Here is a 1,946-nt window from a genome sequence, read left to right on the forward strand (position 1 = left end):
TGACATTGGTAAGGTTTCTCTCCAGTATGAGTTCTGTGATGTTGAGTAAGGGTTGACCTCTCACAAAAGGCTTTTCCACATTCTTGACATTGGTAAAGTTTCTCTCCACTATGAATTCTGTGATGTTGAATAAGGGCTGGGCCCTTGTTGAAGCTCTTGCTACATTCATGACATTGGTAAGGTTTCTTTCTATTATGAATTCTGCGATGTCTATTAAGACCTGAGTGATTGTTAAAAGCCTTGCCACATTCTTGACATTTGTAGGGTTTCTCTCCAGAATAGATCTGCGAATGTCCATTTTTTGACGAACAGTCCTTAAAGGTTTGACCACCTTCTTCACATTTGTATACTTTTTCTCCAGTATGCATTTGCTGATGTTGAGATAGTGTTGAGTGGCAGTCAAAGGATTTACCACATTCCTTAAAGATGTAAGTTTCTTTTCCCCAAGGGATTATCTCATTGATGTTCAGGCTTGATGACTGACTAAACATGGTCCCTGGTTTATTAGAACTGAATGCATTTTTTCCCTCGTGAATTCTCTGATGATCACCAACACTGGAGGACTGGTTATGAGCTTTTCCACATTCATTATCTTTATGAGGACTGTCTCCCAAATGGTGACCATTACATATACTGAGGTTAGAGCTTGGATGAAAGCCTTGCCCACATTTATCACATTCATAATGGTTCTCTGCAAACCTAGCCCTGACACATCTGTGAACACAGGAGTCCTGGTTCACTATTTTCTCAGATTCAGTGCATTGAGCAATTCTGTCTCCAGTGAAAAGCCTCTGGTCATGCTGTAGAGTCGACTCCTCAGTGAATTCCCTCTCATATGGATCCCACTGAGCACTCTGTTCTTCATTTCTAAATCTCTGATTTAAAGTCAGACCAATCCTATTTTCCAAATGGCTCAAATCATTACTCTCAGCATGGACTAGGTTACTTTCCAGATGTTCCAAGTGGTCTGTCCACAAATCGATATGGTTGACTATCTGATTGGAGCTTGTGCTGACAGAAACACACTGCTCTGCAGAAACAGTTGACTTAAAAAGGGAGGTTTTCTGCAGTGGTTTATATCTTTCACCATTTGGGGCAGTGAGATTCTCATTGAGGGCAATTGCCTTGGTTTTGGTGTATCGTCCAAGATTTCTTTGAGGCCCTTCACTCTCCCCATCATTGTCCCAGTCTGTGCATAAGTACAAAATCTCAACAGCACTATCTTTGTATCTGTGCATTGACCCGTTCTGGAAAGAACCTTCTATGCTACACTCTAGCAGGAAACTCTGGGTCTCATGTGAAGATACAGCTGAAAGATACGAAATAAAAGTAAAACCATTGCAATTACTACATTCAGAAGAATATACTGAAGACTTCTAATACAGAAGCATCAAGTCACTCAGACAATGTCAGAAAGATGGCTGACAAGGAGTCATCAGGACCTCATTTCCCCATGAAAACATAACATGGTACACAACATATAGACCATATATCCAAATAGATAATTCTGTGATATGGTCACAGTGTAGCAGAAATCCCTTCCCTGTATCTCTACCAATCACAAAAAGGATCATATGAGCTGAAACTTAGCAGAAGAATGGAGGATATGGAAAACAGAAAACTGAACTGAATCAAAGAAAGTACAGTAAAAAAAGAAACATATCAAGCACAGGAAGAGCTGTTTGGCAGAAAAGATAAACAGCACTGACAGCCCATGAACTAAATAAAGAATAACAGAAAAAAGACTGAGTATAATGACAAGTGAAGAAGTGAAAGAGGACAAACTATAACTGGCTGTAGGAATAAAATTATAAGAGGTAACGATTTTTTAAGGGGGGGAATCACAAGATTTTGGGTGGGAGCTACAGAGAGAGGGAATCCCATGCAGCCATCAAACTGAATACAGTATGACTTGAGCCTCTATCCCAGGACCCTGAGATCAAGAT

General features: G+C 40.1%; 1 protein-coding gene across 1 annotated transcript; it reads right to left on the reverse strand.

Annotated features, from left to right (window-relative positions):
* Positions 1-64: 64 nt before the first annotated feature.
* On the reverse strand, positions 65-1,238 carry LOC116863430 (zinc finger protein 664-like; the record flags this gene model as incomplete). The annotated part of the gene is made up of 1 exon (XM_032850880.1): positions 65-1,238. A coding segment is annotated over exon 1 (1,174 nt), but the record flags the coding sequence as incomplete, so codon positions are not given.
* Positions 1,239-1,946: the final 708 nt, after the last annotated feature.

Source organism: Lontra canadensis, unplaced genomic scaffold (genome assembly GCF_010015895.1).
Source record: "Lontra canadensis isolate GAN:19392208 unplaced genomic scaffold, GSC_riverotter_1.0 scaffold1169, whole genome shotgun sequence".
NCBI classification, from domain to species: domain Eukaryota; kingdom Metazoa; phylum Chordata; class Mammalia; order Carnivora; family Mustelidae; genus Lontra; species Lontra canadensis.